General features: G+C 43.7%; 1 protein-coding gene across 1 annotated transcript; it reads left to right on the forward strand.

Moving 5' to 3' along the window:
* The first annotated feature begins 229 nt into the window (after positions 1 to 229).
* Positions 230 to 17,963, forward strand: ctu2 (cytosolic thiouridylase subunit 2 homolog (S. pombe)). Its single transcript, XM_083658035.1, has 16 exons — positions 230 to 474; positions 747 to 821; positions 2,189 to 2,267; positions 2,407 to 2,466; positions 3,208 to 3,268; positions 3,392 to 3,501; positions 4,745 to 4,986; positions 5,441 to 5,576; positions 6,614 to 6,745; positions 7,751 to 7,842; positions 11,265 to 11,368; positions 11,801 to 11,899; positions 13,874 to 13,982; positions 14,530 to 14,596; positions 14,975 to 15,033; positions 16,322 to 17,963. The coding sequence occupies exons 1-16, from the start codon at positions 416 to 418 to the stop codon at positions 16,389 to 16,391; spliced, it is 1,554 nt and encodes a 517-aa protein (XP_083514161.1). The 5' UTR covers positions 230 to 415; the 3' UTR covers positions 16,392 to 17,963.
* The last annotated feature ends 255 nt before the right edge of the window (positions 17,964 to 18,218 follow it).

An 18,218-nucleotide genomic window follows, 5' to 3' on the forward strand; every position in this document is an offset into this window, starting at 1 on the left:
AAAATCACTAAACCGGAAGTGAAATTCCTGCTGGAGAAAAAATCCTGCTAACTTGACACAAACAAATTGGCGGCGCTTATTATACGTCATCAAAAAGGGCCGTGTTGTACAACTCTTGAAGCCGTCCCACACGATAACATCTCACACGATACTGTTTTGTTCCAGGAATAAAGCTATTAACGTTACGTGGATTTCACTGATTTTACTCACAGACAGACGAGGAGTTTGCTGCTACCAGTTAACGTACTAGAACCTCAAGATTCAACATTTTACCGACCGTCACATCAAGACAAGAGTCGATTGCAATTTCATGATTGTCAGGTTGAGCTGAGTGCTGTATTTATTTTACAAGTACACTAGCAAAATTGCTTAGTTGAACATTAGCTGCCCTAACGTTAGCTTTGCCAGCTTTACAATGTGCCAGGTGGATGAAGAAGACTACCATGGTCAGCTAGAGCGTCCAGAAGTGCTCAGGTAACGTAGGCGACACATGGCATGCCAGGGGAACTCAGCCTTTCCACAAGGTTGGACTCGCTTGAAACTTGAAGAATGACTTGGGTGCTTGAAGTTCAACTCAGTTTATTCACTATTCATTTCACTCTATTAAAAAATAAGAAATACATTTTAAAGTTATGTTGGTGTTTTGTTATTCTGTTATTCGTTTGTTTTTCATCACAAGCCACATCACACTGTGTCGTAACATAAAGCGGGTTTTCATGATGGCTGCTGTTCTTCCCTTTTCTCAGTGTTTCCAAGAAATGTGTCAAATGTAAAGAGGACACGGCAGCTCTGGTCATCAGGGCAGGAGATGCCTTCTGCAGGTAACACATGGACCATGTTGGTATTTACTGTATGCCTATGTTGTCATTGGTCGCTATGGGCCTTTTTCACCAGCAGCCAGTTTGTGTCTAAAAGGCAGGAAGTAAAACAGGTGCAAGCAAACATTAATGAGGATTTCCAACTTCCAATCCAAATCCATTTAAGTGTTCCATTGCCGGGGCCGTCGTTAACGTTTTGCTTGCACTTGTGTTACTTCCTGCCTTTTAGACACAAAATGGCTGAGGTGAAAAAAGCCAATAGACCCTTCTAGACACAGGACCTGAAAAACGAAGCATTCGAATACTGATTTGGAAATCGATTACCAATGGCATCGATTGAAGCTTCGAAGCATTTGGGTCAGCCCTACTTGGGAGCAAATAAAAATGAATACTTCACGCTGGAGGAACAAACCATAATCTTAAGGAAATATGAAGAATTCAGAGATGTAGCCTATTACCAAAGACAACACTGCTGCACATAATAATCACAGAAAGGAGGGCTGGCAAAACAATTGCAGATTGTCTAAATGCGTACGTTATTCAGCTTGCTTGATTTCACCACCGAAGTTCAGCCATCTCCGTTGCGGCACACGGTGCGCTTTGGAGACGTATGCTCTTTGACGCGGGTGATTCCCATGAAATGAATGTGTTGCTTATACAGTATTCTGTTGCGTGTATGACACAAATCCGGGCAGTAGCTCCGTTAGTACACAGGCAACTTTATGAATCGTCCTGCAGATAGTATTTTTGCAGAGGTTTTCAGCATCCCCGACATATAAAAGTCCCCGTAGCGTAAAAGCACAGGGTGATGCAGACCATAATGTGGCACAGTTAGGGCATGGCTACGGAGGGTCACATTTGCAAAGTACGGCTGCAGCATATCACAGATATCTTAATCCCTCACTGGAGAAGCCATACCTCTCGTATAAATAGTCTTCTGTAGGATTAAATGGGTCTTTGGCGGTCACGAAAGACTCTTTCTCTCCTGAGAGCCCCCCTCACTATCCGTGCACCTTCAAGGGGTTGGCCATTTCCAAACTGCCGATTTTCCAGGAAGCTCATTGGTTCGTGGGTGGTGCCTTTTAAGGTTTAATCTTATCCTTGCAACTGAACCTGCTCCAGACCAGGTTAGCTGTGAAGCATAAGTTACCATGGAAATCTATCTCGGTAAGAAGTGAACTAGCGTTGTAGCACGGCAAACCCAGGGTTAAACCTGAAGTTAGCTCGCTAAGCAACTAATTTTGCTTCGTGGTATAGACCTCTGGCCTCTAGCAAGTTATAAGTGAATTCCATGCAAACTCTTCTCTGAATTTGTTTTTGTTTTCACTGTATGTTACTGACTAACTTTTCCTCTGTGTCTCTGATATTAGTGGCTGCTTCAAAGAATACTTTATTCACAAGTTCAGGGCCATGCTGGGCAAAAATAGGATCATTTTTCCTGGAGAGAAGGTAAGGTGTGTATAATGTAGTTGTTGTGCATCTCTGTGTGTGTGTGTGTGTGTGTGTGTGTGTGTGTGTGTGTGTGTGTGTGTGTGGTACAGCATCTACCCCATTTTCCAGAACTGTGATTGGTTCTTCTGTGTTGTAGGTGCTGCTGGCTGTATCTGGAGGTCCTTCCTCCTGCTCCATGCTCAATCAAGTCCAAGAGGTTGACCCGTCTATCTACTCTCTCTCTCTCCATCTGTCTTTCAAATGATATATTCATCATCATATCTTCTCTCACAAGAGGGTAGAGGTGTTGGCGTTAAAGGAATATGCCATGTTTTTGGTACACTTCCTTGTTAAGTGATGAGAACATAGGAATCAAAATCATCCATGTGTGGTAGATTGTTGGCTCTGGTGCTTCATGCTAACACTATGTTGAGTGATACTAGGTCACTAGCATTATATTCGTAGTAAGTAAGAAGACTGATGTCATGAAAATGTGATATAACAAAAAACATGGCAGAGAATAGCCTATACAGTGCGGGGGTCAATAAGATGAAAAATAAGAGATTTTCTGTAGCCCTTTGCAATGACAATATTATATGTGGCTCCAGTTGGTAACCAGAATCCAAAACCTCTGTTTGAAAAATGTCCTGCTCAAAATTGCCGTTCGCATCCATCTTCAATTTTCCCGTAGCAAGTAGCGCCAGCTCAAATTGGGAAAGTGGGTACATCATGGAAGATGAACAAAACGTGAATGGCAGATTGAAGTCCCTGTTTTTCCAAAATGAACATTATGACCGTCACCGAACACAAACTGTAACCTTGAATGAACATGTATGACCTTGATTGAACATGTATGACCTTGATTGAACATGTATGACCTTGTACAGTGTTCTTTTTGACTTCTCTGTCTTTTATTCATATTCACACAAATGGAAACTAAAGCTTTTCTATCTCCCAGGGTTTGAGTCAAAGTGCTCACAAGAAGTTGAGGTTCATACCTGGGATTGTCTACATCGATGGTAAATAGATGTTACGCATAAAAGGTTATCAAACTTTGACTGAACGTTACCACCTTTTTTGTAGGTCATTTCGTTATTTTGCAAATAGATATGCCCCTAACAAATTTCTGTGTGTCTTCCCAGAGGGTGGTGCTGTAGGTCAGTGTGTGGAGGAGAGACGAAGGGTAGTCGCTGAACTGCAGTCTGTGTTTAAAGCCACTGGCTTCCCGTACCACATGACATCTCTGGAACAGGTCTGTTTGGACATCGGAGAGATGCACACACCTCCAGCACACCCTGTTGCAGCAATGACAAATGAAATTCATAGGCTAATTAGAACGTAAATTATTTTACACGTCAATACACTTTTTTTACAGTTGCATTCATTGAAATAGTTCCCATGATGTAGAAATGAGTCACAGCTCAAAACGTACACCCGTCCCTTATCTATGTGGAAGGTCTCTGTAAAATAGCCCATGGCATGCATGGTACACATTGATTTGATAAAATAGTAAAAACACTACTCCTTCATCTGCTTAACCGCTCCCGTCTAACAGAATCAGGTTATAGGATGTTGGCTACTGGTTCTGATTACTCCTGGTTAGGGCTGGGTATCGCCACTGACTTCCCGATACGATTCCGATACACAAGGTCCCAAGTCGATACGATTTCCGATACGATATCGATATTGATATTTTAGTTACAATACCAGTTTTGCTTTGATAATGGAAGAGATTCTCAAAGAACTAATGCTGTAAATTATACAAGGAACCCTCTAACCTGGTGCATTATTAAAAAATATTAATATTTACATTAAGAATTGACCATAAAGCAAGCAGTTACATCATGTAATTATTTTTGATTTAAACATGACCAACATAGTCATTCAACATCTTATCTTTCTTTACAGTCTTCTGTCTCTTTCTTTACAGTCTTCTGTGAGAAGCCAAACAAATTTAGATTTCCACTATACAACAGAATCATTGAACAGCAGCAGGTTGTAAACAGTCTTTCATAAAGTATAAATGCTTTGTAAATAAAATAAAATAAAATAAAATACAGCTCATGAACATTTCCAGTTCACAAACATTATAGTGCAAACAGATTTGAGGTCTGTACATCTGGCTCATGGTGCATGCACAATGCACATGTAGCCTACAGTATTTATGTTTTTGTTTCAACTACAATTTACAAACATAAATAAACGTCAACTTGAAACTATGTTTTAACTACCACACACAGCCTATAATATTATAGCCTATGTTTTTATTTATTTATTATTATAATTTTTTTTGTAAAATGCATTTTAAAAGATCGATACTGGGATTTATGATACGTTGGAACGTATGTTCCTTCACATGAATATCGATTCAATATCGATATATCTATTTTTTTTTAACCCAGCCCTATTCCTGGTGTGATGTGTGCTTCCAAAATAGTTTTTGATGGATTTTTTTTTAATCCAAGTCTAAACGTGTCCTCCAATCTCCCCGTCAGGTCCTTCAGCTTCCTAGTTCAGTCCTGGTGGCGTCCTCCTCAGGCCCGGAGCGTCCAGCCGACGCCTACAAAGCCGCCGTCGATCACTTCATTCAGACCAGCCAGCGGCACTGTGTCAGCCCGGAGGAGCAGCCCCACCTGTCAGAGCTCAGCATCCAGGACTCACACACACAAGCACTGCAGCAACTGTTTGGCTCCGTGAAGACACTGACGGCCAAAGAGGACCTACTGCACACTTTAAGGTGGGACACGTGTACACACACTCATGCCTTGAAGTACCTAATGTACACATCAGGCAATATTAAATGCAATTGATTGAGCTTTTATTTAAATTTTTAATCCAAATAATTGTTATTATTTTATTATTATTAATATTATTATATATTATTATTATTGTTATTATTAATCCAAATAATAATGCAAATAATTGCCAATTGCCAAGTTTCCATAGACATTACCTTGCCATTTAAATAAAGAGGCCAAAAGACTTCCATACTTTATGACTGCTGATATTTTTAGTTTGATATATTTTCTGTACTTTTGATGAATTGATACAATCATCTGTCATTTGTCAGCGTTGGACCTTCTCAGATTTACCAGTATGAATGAATGCATTTTTCACATAGAATTCACTCTGAGAAATTTAGCACAACACACACACACACACACAATAACTTCTGTGTGTTTTGCTTGTAGACGGCATCTGCTGGTCCATACAGCTCGTACTGAAGGCTACAGTAAACTGATGCTAGGAGACAACTGTACCAGACTGGCTGTCAAACTACTTGCTAATATATCACTGGGCAGAGGAGCACAGCTTCCTGTAGACACGGTAAGTGTGTGTGTGTGTGTGTGTGTGTCTGTCTGTCTGTCTGTGTGTGTGTGTGTCTGAGTGTGTGTGTGTCTGAGTGTGTGTGTGTGTGTGTGTGTGTGTGTGTGTGTGTGTGTGTGTGTGTGTGTGTGTGCCCGCATGGTGAGAGAAGAATGAGACATGAATTTATAGAGGGCTTTTACCAATGACTGTAAATTAAATGGGCAATGTGTCTCTACTTCCTACTGCTATGCAAAAGTGAAGCCAAACGATCTCATTTCAGCAAGCTGCCATCTTGCTTGTTTGACGTCATTTGCAACCGGAGTCTGCACAGTCAGGCTGAGCCCCTCAGCCGTGCCGCAGTCTGACGGAGGTTTGAGGGTGGCTGTCACAGCTGTCAATCATGACTTTTTATATTGTCAAATAACTATTTCGAAACAACCTTCTGAAAAATGTGCGCTTTAACATACATAAACGTGATAAGAACGACCTAAAATGACAGAAACCATCTTTGGGGGGGAAATCTTCTATGTGTACTTTCATGGTTTAGTTTGGCTCAGTTTTTTTCCGCTAACATGGAGGGAGCAGTATATGACCTATACTGACATATACCAGCCACAAGGGGGCGATCAAGATGTTTTGGCTTCACTTTTTGGGAGCTGACATGACAGTCAATGGCTTTCACGTGGACTTAATACAACCTATGTCTAAGACCCCCACCCCCATGTCTGCACATCTGCTTAACTACCAGACTTACTATTGTCTCTGTTCGTGTATGTCTTGTATAGGTTTGTTTTGTGTACCGGTATGTTTTGTAAGCCTGTTTTGTCTGTGTCTTTGACTCACTTGTACTGTTAATTGTTTGCACACACACACATATATATATAGATAGATATATAGATATATCTATAGGTATTTCTCTCTAGCCTGGTTCTTTATTATACTCCAATGGACAGCATGTCTATACAGAGCATCTCTGCTTTAAACCGTGTGTGTGTGTGTGTGTGTGTGTGTGTGCGTGTGTGTGCGTGTGCGTGTGCGTGCATGGATGTCTGCAGGGTTTCTCAGACCCCAGGTATGGTGACATCATAACAGTGAGGCCAATGAGGGACTACTCTGCTAAAGAAATCTCTTTCTACAACCACATGTACAAAGTTCCATCTGTCTTCATACCCAGCTTGGATACTAAGGTAAGATGTCAGCCAATTGGAACTAATAATAGGCCAAGCAATTACCTAGGAATGTTGAAAAAGATCTTATGGTGATATTATTGGTTGGATATTATATATATATATATATATATATATATATATATATATATATATATATATATATATATATATATATATATATGCTGTATATATGTATATATATATATGTATATGCTGTATATATATATATATATATATGGGTTAACCCTAAACCTTATAAATAATATCCAACCAATAATATCATCATAAGATCTTTTTTCCCCCTGTGAGAGCTAAATTGACCTGGCATTTATGAATAAACTAGGGTCACCATCAACTCACAGACATACTGAGGGAGGGTCACCATCAACTCACAGACATACTGAGGGAGGGTCACCATCAAATCACACACATACTGAGGGAGGGTCACCATCAACTCACACACATACTGAGGGAGGGTCACCATCAACTCACACACATACTGAGAAAGGGTCACCATCAACTCACACACATACTGAGAGAGGGTCACCATCAACTCACAGACATACTGAGGGAGGGTCACCATCAACTCACACACATACTGAGAGAGGGTCACCATCAACTCACAGACATACTGAGGGAGGGTCACCATCAACTCACACACATACTGAGAGAGGGTCACCATCAACTCACACACATACTGAGGGAGGGTCACCATCAACTCACACACATACTGAGAGAGGGTCACCATCAACTCACACACATACTGAGGGAGGGTCACCATCAACTCACACACATACTGAGGGAGGGTCACCATCAACTCACACACATACTGAGAGAGGGTCACCATCAACTCACACACATACTGAGGGAGGGTCACCATCAACTCACACACATACTGAGGGAGGGTCACCATCAACTCACACACATACTGAGGGAGGGTCACCATCAACTCACACACATACTGAGGGAGGGTCACCATCAACTCACAGACATACTGAGGGAGTCTCTCTGTCTATCCCACAGACGATAGACAAGGTCAGTATCCAGCGTCTTACAGAGAGCTTTGTCACTAAACTCCAGGCTGACTTTCCCTCGACTGTCAGCACCATCTACAGGTTAGTATGGGAAATACACACACACAAAACACGTTCACATGCGTGTACACTTGCTTTTTCAAATGATCAGTACAAAGTGTTTAAATGATCAGTACAAAGTGTTTAAATGATCAGTACAAACTAAGTGTTTAAATGATCAGTACAAAGTGTGGTTGAGGCCGATTTTCTACCAAATGAAAAGCAGTAGTAGTGTCGGCACACTCTAAGCCCACGTTCACACCATACGCCGGGGCAGCGCTCAACCTACGTTGAAGCCACAAGTTTAATTTCGGGCCTTGCTCAAGCCGCGCAGAAGCGATCGTTCAGCTCTGCTCTCACACACACACACAAACGCACACACACACACACACACACACACACACACACACACACACACACAGACAGACAGAGCCAGAGAGAGGAGGAAAGGAGGAGAGGATGACTTACTTTTAACAAATGGTTTCACACAAACAAGTGGGGTCTTCACAGTCCATGTGGAAGACGCGTGTTGAGACGCGTGTTAGTTGAAACACGGGGGGGATCGATCTCTCAAAACACGGAGCAATTGAAAGTATGGACCGGGTCCGGACTCCGGAGAAAGCCTAAGCGAGAAATGCCGTTACCCACTGCCTGCCTGCAGACTGCAGCATTCATTTGTGTTGGATCGCGTTCACCTCGCCATGTATCCCAAGCATATGTCTCTGTAGTCTGCACGGGGCGTGGTCAGAGGAGAAGTCTGCACGGGGCGTGGTCAGAGGAGGAGTCTGCACGGGGTGTGGTCAGAGGAGGAGTCTGCACGGGGGCGTGGTCAGAGGAGGAGTCTGCACGGGGTGTGGTCAGAGGAGGAGTCTGCACGGGGGCGTGGTCAGAGGAGTAGTCTGCACGGGGGCGTGGTCAGAGGAGGAGTCTGCACGGGGGCGTGGTCAGAGGAGTAGTCTGCACGGGGGCGTGGTCAGAGGAGGAGTCTGCACGGGGCGTGGTCAGAGGAGGAGTCTGCACGGGGCGTGGTCAGAGGAGGAGTCTGCACGGGGCGTGGTCAGAGGAGAAGTCTGCACGGGGCGTGGTCAGAGGAGGAGTCTGCACGGGGCGTGGTCAGAGGAGTAGTCTGCACGGGGGCGTGGTCAGAGGAGGAGTCTGCACGGGGCGTGGTCCGAGGAGGAGTCTGCACGGGGCGTGGTCCGAGGAGGAGTCTGCACGGGGCGTGGTCAGAGGAGGAGTCTGCACGGGGCGTGGTCAGAGGAGGAGTCTGCACGGGGCGTGGTCCGAGGAGGAGTCTGCATGGGGGCGTGGTCAGAGGAGGAGTCTGCACGGGGCGTGGTCAGAGGAGAAGTCTGCACGGGGGCGTGGTCAGAGGAGGAGTCTGCATGGGGCGTGGTCAGAGGAGGAGTCTGCACGGGGCGTGGTCAGAGGAGGAGTCTGCACGGGGGCGTGGTCAGAGGAGGAGTCTGCACGGGGCGTGGTCAGAGGAGGAGTCTGCACGGGGCGTGGTCAGAGGAGGAGTCTGCACGGGGCGTGGTCAGAGGAGGAGTCTGCACGGGGGCGTGGTCAGAGGAGGAGTCTGCACGGGGGCGTGGTCAGAGGAGAAGTCTGCACGGGGGCGTGGTCAGAGGAGGAGTCTGCACGGGGGCGTGGTCAGAGGAGTAGTCTGCACGGGGGCGTGGTCAGAGGAGTAGTCTGCACGGGGGCGTGGTCAGAGGAGTAGTCTGCACGGGGGCGTGGTCAGAGGAGTAGTCTGCACGGGGCGTGGTCCGAGGAGGAGTCTGCACGGGGGCGTGGTCAGAGGAGAAATGTTTTGTTTTCTGCCTGGCACTCAAAGAGCAGCATCGCACAATTCACATCGTACTTTGTCGCCTTTCTGGACGAAATAGTCCCACAACGGGCTGTTTTAAACCTGCTTCCACATGTTCCTTTCTGTTTCTCTCGTCCCACTCACTCGTCTGCTCAAAGCAGAGAGGAGCAGAGGGGCTGTGTGGAGTACATGCTGCATGGAGCTCTGTGTCACCTGACTCCGTGTCACCTGACTCTGTGTCACCTGACTGTGTGTGTTTGATCCATTGAGTTATGGTTTGATCAGACAAGTAGGTGTGAGTGAAAATCCACATCAACCATATATTTGTTGCCAAATCAAGCTTCATGAACCCTTGTGCCGTGTTAACACATTCACTGCCAGCCGTTTTTTTTTTACTGTAGGTAGCTTCTGCCAGAGGGTTTTTTTGAGGATTCTGGCTCATCTTTCAAGACCCGAGGATTCTTTTCTGCTAAGATTTTGTGAACACACAATATCTCAAAAGAACTAATAGAATGTGTGCTTTCTCTGTCTAAAAGAGTTAGTTTGTAGAGTTAGTAGTTATGTAAGCATTAGCAGTTGAATACAGCATGGTTTCAGCGTCAGAAAAATTATTCTGAGATAAACGGCTTTTTGTGAAATTCGATAGAACAGTCACTTTAACCATTCATTTTTGGCATCAGTAAGACGTCAGACATCTAAACAATAGTTTTGAACAGTAATTTCCTCCATAACAGCAGGAAACCCCCCTCTGCTTCCAACTCCTCCCTCCGTGTGTGTCTTCTTGGCTGCAGCGGCCGTGTCACAAGCTCGTTGCTGCTGCTGCTCTAACCTCGCGTCACCAGGCTCATTGCTTTGCTGCTGCTGTGCCTGTCTGCGCGGCCGCTCTTTGAGGAAGTCTGGATGGACTCGCTCGTTACTTGGAGTTTTGGTTGAGAGCTTTGATGAAGCTTTTGCGATTCTGGTCATATTTATGCTGCGTGTTTCAAAGTGTGTTCCACCCGTAATCTATTATGCAAATTTGCAATCCCGCACCGCCAGCAATCAGCGCGAAAACGAAAGCGTTTTCGCCATCCATTTTACTGTATGAGAACGGCTTCCTCGCGCTTTTCCCTCCAGTTTTGGCTCGCCTCTTTCTACTGTGGAGAGACATGTCGCCACTCAGTGGGTCGGTAAAATAGATTATACACATTCAATACCTCCAATTCTGGTATAGGAGACGTAAAAGGGTTAGATCAACGTCCCACCGTCAAAAAAAAAAAAACGATTTTTTTGACGTCTCAACTCGTCATTGGCAGTGAACGTGTTAATATACTTCATATAATATATATGTGCCGTGTTAATATACTTCATATAATATATATGTGCCGTGTTAATATACTTCATATAATATATATGTGCCGTGTTAATATACTTCATATAATATATACAGTATGTGCCGTGTTAATATACTTCATATAATATATATGTGCCGTGTTAATATACTTCATATAATATATATGTGCCGTACGCCGAGCGAGGCGCTGAGGAAAAGAGAGTGCTTCTTGTGTGACCGGTTAAGCGTGAGCTCAGCTTCAGCGTGTCTTTGGCGTATGTATGGTGTGAACAGAGGCTAAGGTGATTTCAAACATTGAGAAGAACTCAATGTGTGATCTAGGACCAGTGAGAAGCTCCAGACAGCATGTCGCCCTCAGAGCTCCTCTGCTGCTGACAGCTGTGACAAGTGTCTCCTCTGTTTGTGTGCCTTGGATACTCATGTTGGTGAGTATCGTCTGGTGAAGCGAAGGTTTACGCATTGACCAAGCTCAAGGCAATGTGACTATATGGTGGCGTATAGCTCAAGTAGGAATATCCCTGAGACAAGATTCAAATTCTTCTTGCTGGGACCGAGCCAACTAGGTTGATTCAGAAATCAAATGGAACAGAAATAAAGCATGTGAATTGGACTAAAACTGTTGTTCCAATGTTAGCTCAATGCGTGTACCTTCGTATCAATCATTTTACTCCTTCAAATACAATAAATTAAAGTTACTTTGTATATCTATTGTGTGTGTGTGTGTGTGTGTGTGTGTGTGTGTGTGTGTGTGTGTGTGTGTGTGTGACCTGTCTATTTTGTCCCTTACATACCCGTAGTACTTGTACCCGCAAACAATATTAGCTCCAGATATTTTTCTCCCTTCCTCCCTATAGTAGAAAAGGCCTCAGCTTTCCAGGCCACGCTGATCTCAGAGCAGCTCTCGCTAAGAGGAGCTCCAGGAGCAGCCAGCACTCGGGTACCGACACTGATCCCAGGTATGCACACAGTTTTAACCTCCACTCATGTCTGTTATCTAGTCTCTCCATGGAACAAGCAGTGATGATGAGTAGAAAGCTGCTCATCTTTATCCCAATGATCAGGGAACACAATTGTTTAGAAATATGAGTGAAATTTGAATTTCATATAAGGAACAAAATTAAGCACACTTTGCTGATATAGATTTGTTTTTGCAATGGCATGAAAATAAACTTTTCAAAGAGAAATTTTCATGACAAAGTTTGCTTTTTGCCATGTTCACTTGTTGTCCAAAGTCCAGGCGGGGGGCCAATTTTAAACGGCCTGCAGCTTGTCTCTCCAAATATACGATCTATCTTCTGTGACCCTCAGCAGTCTGCACAGTATCTTCTGTGGCCCTCTGCAGTCTGCACAGTATCGATGACAGCACTGTCATACAGTTTGTAGACAAGCACCAAGTAGGAACAACACAGGCAGAACTAATGTTTTCAGAAGGCAAACAAAGTCCTTAGAGTACAATTGTATTGTATGTGATTTCTTTTGGTAACCCATATGATGCGAGAACCAGCTGGCCCCCCGGTACTTTTACATGATCTAATCTGGCCCCCATTCAAAAACGTTTGGACACCCCTGTAATTGCCCCAAATTGGGGCAATTACAGTAACAGAACAAAACGTTGAACAGACTGAGCAGTTTGACCCTAGGTTAGATTTGATAAAGGTCAAAGTTCAAAGTCACTGTGGCCGCATGTCTGACGATTCCATCAAGGAAAGGGGGCAGGGCTAGGTAAAAGGGGCCATAGATAGGGATAGGAAGGTCGTAGAGAGTCGGGGTTCCAGGGGTGGTTGGGGGGGGGTGTGGGTGGTTTTGCGGTCGGGGTAGGACCATTCTCCATGTTGAAAACGATTAGCTGTGCAGTGTTTCCCACAGGATTTTGAGTATTTGTGGTGGGGGACCGCAGACCCCCTAGGGGGGTGCGGGGGGGGCCCCCACAAGATTTTTTTAAACATTTTAAAGTAAAATGCATGGATTTGGTGTACTTTGAGAAAGCTTAAGAGCAAAATTAAAAGGCTAGATCTATGAAGAACATGTCACCATTACTGTGCTTTGGGTTTACAATGACAAAATAAATTTCTCCCTATAGGTCAGGGATACTCAACTTGCTTTGCCACTTTCGTGAAATGATAGAAGGCGAGGGGCCAGTTAATAAACAAACAATATACATTTTTCTGTAGCGGATTGTCGGTTTTTGGGGTGTCAGCCGGAGTTTAGGCTGACAGTGTTGTGCACACCGGATAGTTAGTTAGATTAAGTTAGTTAGGTTAAGTACATACATAAGTGCCTGGGTAGCAAGCAGATGGCGGTATTTGACAATTTAGCAGCTAAATCATAGATTATTGAAAGATATTCCATATTCCAGACTGAAACGCTATAACAGAAGTATTGGCCAGAATGACATGAACATTTATTGGACACTTATTCAGCGGATATCTTGCATGTTGCGTTCAGGTGCACTGTAAAAAAAATAAAAAATAAAAAAAATTGGTCAACATCTTTTTGTAGCGGTCCAAATCCTTTTGTGGCGGCCCGCCACAAATTCCTTTATGTATGGGAAACACTGCTGTGTTGTTGAGGTACTCCCAAACATTGCCTAAAGTGCCATAAGGCTGAATGGCCATATTGACCACTGTGCTTGTAGGTATTTGTGCTTATATGAGTCTGGACAGACATGGATGTAGACTGCTGGTTTGTTTGGCAGAGGCATACAACCGTGAGGCGGTATTTCTAGTTTTCGTTCTTTCTTTTTACACACATGGTCAATAATATTTTCATAATACCTAGATTGGGTTGCCATCTCCAAACATTTTTCCATACCACCACCAGAGCAAATGCTAACTAAAGAGGAGAATTGTATTCTGTCCTAGTTATAAAGCAGCTTGGAGCCTCATGAAATTTCAATCCCTAATAAGAGTTGTTCCCTCTGTGGTCCGTAGTAGTTCCAGGGGTCGCAGGTTCGACTGCTGCCCCGGGACAGTGCTGTTCCTCTGTGGCAGGTGAAGGCTGTGGGGCATCAGGAGGTGGAGGAGGTTGCTGTTCTGTCAAGTAAGTCTTCTATAACTTCTTTTGTATACAATAATAAGGCAGTGGCTTTCTCAATCCTGGTCCTCAGGGAGGGACTGATTTACACCTGCGATGCCAGATGAATGCACTTAACCACCTGGTCGGATAGAATATATATATATAGTCGGATTGAATATTTCATTTAAAGTCTTGCAATGGTCTCAAAGTAAATATTGAGATTTTGCATTTGTGACAGAAACTCAGCGGTATCCGTGTGTACTTCTCCATATTGATAAAAGGCCTTCCTCAGCATATCAGGATGAGAAGGGCTCATCAGTGTTCATGGTTCAGGACCCACCAAGCGCCAAATAGAGCGAAAAGTGGCTTTGACAGCTGACTATGATGATGGTCATTTTGTGCTATAGGACACTAAAGGTCAAGCAGAGTGCAAGTATGATGCTGAAATGATCTTTATCAATGATAATTTATCTTAGCTTCATGTTGAATAAAATTAATAAATAGTGATTCTCTTCATAGAGCCTATTTTTGTGGTGTGCACTGAGTCACCTGTATTATTGTCATATTACAGGCCTCCAGAGACCAAGGAGCTAAAGACACTGTTGTGTTACAGCTGTCAGCTGACCATCAAAGACATGGTGGGTGAAAACACACACACACACACACACACACACACACACACACACACACACACACACACACACACACACACACACACACACACACACACACACACACACACACACACACACAGACAGCCTGTTTGTTGGTGTTCAAAAAAACAAATGAAATGAAATGAAGACATACACAATTTTGACATTTTGCTACTCCTGTCCTGCTGTATTTTCTCCTCTTATTCGGTTCTATTCTGTGTGTGTGTGTGTGTGTGTGTGTGTGTGTGTGTGTGTGTGTGTGTGTGTGTGTGTGTGTGTGTGTGTGTGTGTGTGTGTGTGTGTGTGTGTGTGTGTGTGTGTGTTGCCATATCACTGTTCTTTATGCATCCGTTTCCTTCCCAGTCCTCAGTGGAGGTTCTCCCTCAGTACATCTTGTCAGAGGCCCAGAGGAGGAACAGGAGGTGAGTCAGAGTTTTGATTGGTTTCAAAATTCTGAGCTGCATTCAACAAATCATCTGTGGAGAACTTTTGTTTACTAGGCAAAATGACACAAGCGATGCCACAGTTTTGACCTGATTTCAGCGATGGGCGGGGGGGGGGGGGGGGGTGGCTAGGTCTTTCCTGCGTGCGGAACGTCTTCTGGCACACAGGAAGTTATGTGTTTTATGTACAATTTGTTCGGAATGAACAGAACAAGAGCAGGGTAGTTCCATGTAGCATGTAGCATGAGCTGAACAGACAAAGAAAAGAGATTAACACAGGTCTACAGAAACTGAATAAACTGAAAATTCAAGGAAAAGGTTGTCACAGTACCACCCACACTGTTTGATTGACAGGTGATCTCTGAGAAGTGCAGTGCAGAAACCGCAATGAGTGCTGAGCGATAATATATATATATATATATATCTATATATCTATTAGTGATGCGCGGGCCGCAATTATAACCGCGCTGACCGCGGATATCCTGCCCCTTGGGCTGGCCAGATCATAGTTGCTTTGGTCCACACCTTTTTGTGCGTTCCTGGCCAGATCATAAAAATAAACATTCTGATTAATAGCGGATGGGTTGCGGGCGGTTGAAACGATGTATCATTAACGAGGAAAAATAATATTAGTTACGTTCTCTAGTCTATGAACGTATTTTAAGCTACATTTTTCGTCAGGCACATTCTTAGTCGCCTATTGTAGATCCCCCAAAGGACCCACGGCCGTAAACCAAACAATTCAGCCATGTGCTCCCCACTTTTGGGGAGAAGAGAAGACGCGTTCGTATCTTCCCATACAATGAGGCAATCAAGTAAACTAAACTTAAAGCTATAGCGTTAGCCGAGTAAGCTACATGAGGGCAAGTGGTGGACTGGACATAATACAGCATGGAAGTTTATTTGGAGTCTTGAACTGCAGCGATCGCACCAATGGCAGCAGAAACCGTAAGTTCGCTCCTTTTATAGCGTTTATAGTTTCGGGTGCATGGTGGGCGTGGATCTATAAATAGTATGAAATCATTTGTGCGGATTTATGGCGGGCGGACGGTTCATGCATACACGCGGATTAGGATGGCATAAAAGCTCATCCGCGCATCTCTAATATCTATATATATACTGTATATGTATATATATATATATATATATATATATATATATATATATATATATATATATATATATATATATATATATATATATATATATCTTGCAGATTAATAATAGAGTTCTGCTCCTCTTCACTTTGTTCTATTCTGTTCTGTAGGTCTCAGATGCGAGAGGAGATCAGCGAGTTTCTGCTGGATGAAGACTGCAAAGAGGAAGAGAGGGAATAGGCAAAGCTCTGCTAGCCTGGTACCATACTGCGTTCTGCGTGTGGGCCAAACAGGGACTGGTACCATACTGCATTCTGCGTGTGGGCCAAACAGGGACTGGTACCATACTGCGTTCTGCGTGTGGGCCAAACAGGGACTGCGCCGTAGTTGACAGCATAACGGGCCGTCAAATAGTTGATGACGTGAATACAGGCCCCCCGCTGGCAAAACAATAATGGCGTCTCCTGAAGCAACGAGCGGTAACGTTAGCGTTACTAGAGTACATTACAACACAGCCATACGTGCAGTTATTACAGAAATATATAACTCAATAACAAGTCAACAGGAATAAGAGTATTCGCCAGCAGAGTTTCTCGGCGGAAAAGACGTTTTCGCCGTTCTTTCAAGTGGATCTGGCGACGATTGGCTGAAGGAGTTGTCTGTCAAGGCAAGTACTCCCACCCGCTGAAATCACTGGATGGGCTGGAGGCCAAACAGATGGACAGAATGAAAGCGAATGCGAGGGGTATGGTTTACCAGCAGCCTAAAGCTCTACATGACTGATGGGTATGGTTTACCAGCAGGCTAAAGCTCTACATGACTGATGGGTATGGTTTACCAGCAGGCTAAAGCTCTACATGAGTCATGGGTATGGTTTACCAGCAGGCTAAAGCTCTACATGAGTCATGGGTATGGTTTACCAGCAGGCTAAAGCTCTACATGAGTCATGGGTATGGTTTACCAGCAGGCTAAAGCTCTACATGACTGATGGGTATGGTTTACCAGCAGGCTAAAGCTCTACATGAGTCATGGGTATGGTTTACCAGCAGGCTAAAGCTCTACATGAGTCATGGGGATGGTTTACCAGCAGGCTAAAGCTCTACATGAGTCATGGGTATGGTTTACCAGGCTACCTATCAAACATGCCTGCATGCACATTCCAATGTGCCCCACGTTATCTTGTTTGCAGTAAGAAAGTGCTTTCAGACAGACATCACACAATCTATTTTTACATACCGCTTTTGTCAAATGTTTGTCCAACTTGTTCAGACATCTAATCTGGTTCATTTTGATTTCAGGGGTTGGGGGTTGGGTGACATCCCATTTGGGTCTAAATCTTGGTCTCTGCTAACATGCTGCTGCAGCATAGCCTACTGTATATATATATGTTATATAACAGCTGTTAAATGCTGTGGCATTTCTATATGAATATTTTTAACAAGACCAAAGGTCACAATCTCAGATGTATATTTTCTAACTTGCTCTTTTTGTTGCTTGGCTTGTTACTAAGTTTCATGTACATTTTGTCCTTCATATTGCCCTTAGTTAGACTTATCTGGTTGAATAAAAAATAGAGGTTTAGGTTTAGTTGTATTAAGTTTATTTGTCAGGGACCATGTGTAGAAGATACCATTGATCTCAGAGAGAAAATATGCTTTGCACCAGATTATAGCAAATTGCTCATTTCCATCTGCGGTCCCAGGGCACAAACAAAACAATACAATAAATAATAAATTACAAGGTACATAACAGATATAACACATCTTCATTATACATATCACCACAAATCATACACACATTACCACAATTGATATGCACTGCACAGTGTATAATACCACATTATGCAGCTCTGAAAAAGGAATTGGTAATAAAGCAAACTAATGTATGTTGGTTATTTATAATCCATTTCTTGACTTCACGTGAGAAAGTGTTACAATCTGTACAGGCGTTCATGTCAGTGGAGAGTTTGTTCCAATCCTTTATGGCTTTAAATGAAAAGCAGGATGGAGCAAAGGCAGAGCCTCTTTTTGGAACTCTACACTCCCCCCTTGAGGTTGACCTTGTAGT

This window comes from Poromitra crassiceps (assembly GCF_964638095.1).
Source record: "Poromitra crassiceps genome assembly, chromosome: 22".
Classification (NCBI taxonomy): domain Eukaryota; kingdom Metazoa; phylum Chordata; class Actinopteri; order Beryciformes; family Melamphaidae; genus Poromitra; species Poromitra crassiceps.